At 42.4% G+C, this 2,500-nt stretch overlaps 1 protein-coding gene across 13 annotated transcripts in view; it reads right to left on the bottom strand.

Annotated features, from left to right (window-relative positions):
- LOC135111204 (myosin heavy chain, non-muscle-like) overlaps positions 1-2,500 on the bottom strand; it is a 125,058-nt gene that overhangs the window by 68,018 nt on the left and 54,540 nt on the right. For all 13 annotated transcript variants that reach the window (XR_010273619.1, XR_010273620.1, XM_064024306.1 and 10 more), the window contains exon 2: positions 694-850. Coding sequence is in view for 11 of the 13 variants with exons in the window: in XM_064024306.1 (XP_063880376.1) it covers positions 694-850 (157 nt within the window). In the remaining 2 variants the exon portion in view is untranslated. The remainder of the gene's footprint in view (positions 1-693; positions 851-2,500) is intronic.

The following is a 2,500-nucleotide window of genomic DNA, read 5'->3' as shown; positions in this document are numbered from 1 at the left end:
GTCCTACCAAGTCACTTCTCTTTCATCCTTCCTTCCTTCCTTCGTTCACTGAGCCGCATTCTTCCCCAGTTAGTCGTTATTACTATTTCCTTGAACTTTCTATGTCCTCTCTGTTCTTCCTGCATTCATCCCCCTCTCCCTTCAAAGAAAACGGATACTGAGGGCTCTCTCTCTCTCTCTCTCAGTATGCATGAATGTAGCGTGGGACAAGTAAAGGAGGCACATTAATGTTACTGTATTAAGCCGGTGCGATATAGTAGTAGTAGTAGTAGTAGTAGTAGTAGTAGTAGTAGTAGTAGTAGTAGTAGTAGTAGTAGTAGTAGTAGTAGTAGGAGGAGGAGATATAACTCTTATCATGGCAGTAAAATCCCCATAAACACAATGTTATGAGCAGTGATTATGCATTTTTCTATAATTACTAATAGTTATGGCTTGCAAGTGAAAGGGGTGGGCAGTAGTAGTAGTAGTAGTAGTAGTGATACATTTTTTCTCCCCTTCAATGTTTTTTTTTTTACCCTTGTCCTAATACCGTCATCATTTCTACCACACCAAACACAACAGCACAAAGAACACACAGTAACACCACCATCACCAACAAACAACAGTAACACCATATCCCTATCAAAACCAGTAACACCTTAACAAACACACCAGGTGAGGGTGACACACACATGGCACGACCGTCACACTCACCTTGAAGCATGGACCGGTAGGCGCAGTCTGTAATGGCGAAGACGTGAGGGGGCATCTCGTGTCTCTTCTTTCCTTTGTACATTTCAATTACTTTTTCCGTGTAGATGGGCAGCCGGCGGTACGGGTTGACCACCACACAGAACAGGCCGGAGTACGTCTGTGGAAGGAGAGGAGGGAGGTCAGGAGGGAGGTCAGAGGTCAGACATTGGGGCTTCGATAGATGTGCTGTGTTAGGTTAGGGTTAGGTTAGGTTAGGTTAGGTTAGGTTTGGTTTGGTTTGGACTGGTTTGTGTTGTGTTGCGTTAGAACAGAAGAATACAAGGTCAGGGAACATAACATCAGAACAAGTAAGGGGGCACACAAGATTTGGTAGAGGACATTGGGACACGAAATAATGAAGCAATGGAACATCAGAACATAAGAAAATGAGTGAGATCTGCTTCCGTTTCATCTCGTAATAGTGAAAAGAGAAAATAAAATATACAAACAATAAAAACAAAATAAAAAAAAAGGATGGAGACGAAACTAAATGAAACCTCAAGAAGACACAAGTAAATGACGAAAGGGAAAAGGAACGAGATACGAAAGAAAAGGAAGCAAATTGACAAAGGAAGACTGAAAGAAGATAGAGAAACATACAATAGAAAGAGATGACGGAATACGAGTGAAAAACAATTACAACATCCAACACAACACAAAAACAAACTCTTATTTTGTCGCCATAATCTCATTTTCGAAGACAAAAGGACCTCTCCCGCAGCGCCATTTTTTTTTTTTTTTCTGAGGGAGAGAAGAGGGAAGAGAGAGAGAGAGGAAGGAAACTTTAAATGGAAACTGCTGGTGATTAAACTTTTTATTCTACCTTATGTAAAGTTTTGAACAATAAGTGTACGTGTGTGTGTGTGTGTGTGTGTGTGTGTGTGTGTGTGTGTGTGTGTGTGTGTGTGTGTGTGTGTGTGTGTCAGGGGAAGTTTGTGATTTATTTAACCATTTATAGCAAGTCAGTCAACATTTACACACACACACACACACACACACACACACACACACACACACACACACACACACACACACACGTTAGCGTTGTTTTATTGGCTCCATATATCATGCAATTGTGGTTTTATTTGTGAGGGTGGTAATAGTGATGATAGCGATGGTGGTAGTGGTGATGCAGGTGGGTAGGAATGGTGGCGATAACTGGTGGTGATGGTGGTGGTAGTAGTAGTAGTAGTAGTAGTAGAGGAACCAACAATAATTTTACGTAACACACATCACAAATCTTAGTAATAGTAGTGGCGGCTGATAGTAATAGTTGCAATAGTAGTAGTTGTAGCAGTGGTGGTGATGGTGGTGATGGTGGTGGTGGTGGTGACGTCAGTAAACACCATATTGCTGACGTCATTCTCAGCACTCGAATTCTTTACTGGCAAACATCCGCTTCCTCCCTCACCTCTCTTTGCTCCTCCCTTCCCTCCCTCCCTCCCTCCCTCCCTCTGCAGCCCATCCCATTCCATCTCAGGCGTATCTTCCCCTCCCCTCCTCCTCTTCCTCCTCCTTAAACTCAGTGCAATATATCTACCTGTAATTATAATGTGTGTGTGTGTGTGTGTGTACCTTTCTCTTCCTCTTCCTTCTCCTCCTCCATTATCAGTTGCAAACTCACTTTCCTGTACTTCAGTCTTCTTCCTCTTCCTCTTCTTCTTCTCTTTCTTTTCCTCCTCATTCATCGCCTCTTGTACATTTTTCTACTTCCTAAATTTTATTACAGTGTTTCATCTTAACATCCTGCCCTCTCTCTCTCTCTCTC

The sequence above is a fragment of the Scylla paramamosain genome, chromosome 21 (genome assembly GCF_035594125.1).
Source record: "Scylla paramamosain isolate STU-SP2022 chromosome 21, ASM3559412v1, whole genome shotgun sequence".
In the NCBI taxonomy this organism is placed as follows: domain Eukaryota; kingdom Metazoa; phylum Arthropoda; class Malacostraca; order Decapoda; family Portunidae; genus Scylla; species Scylla paramamosain.
This window is presented reverse-complemented; position numbering and strand designations above follow the sequence as displayed.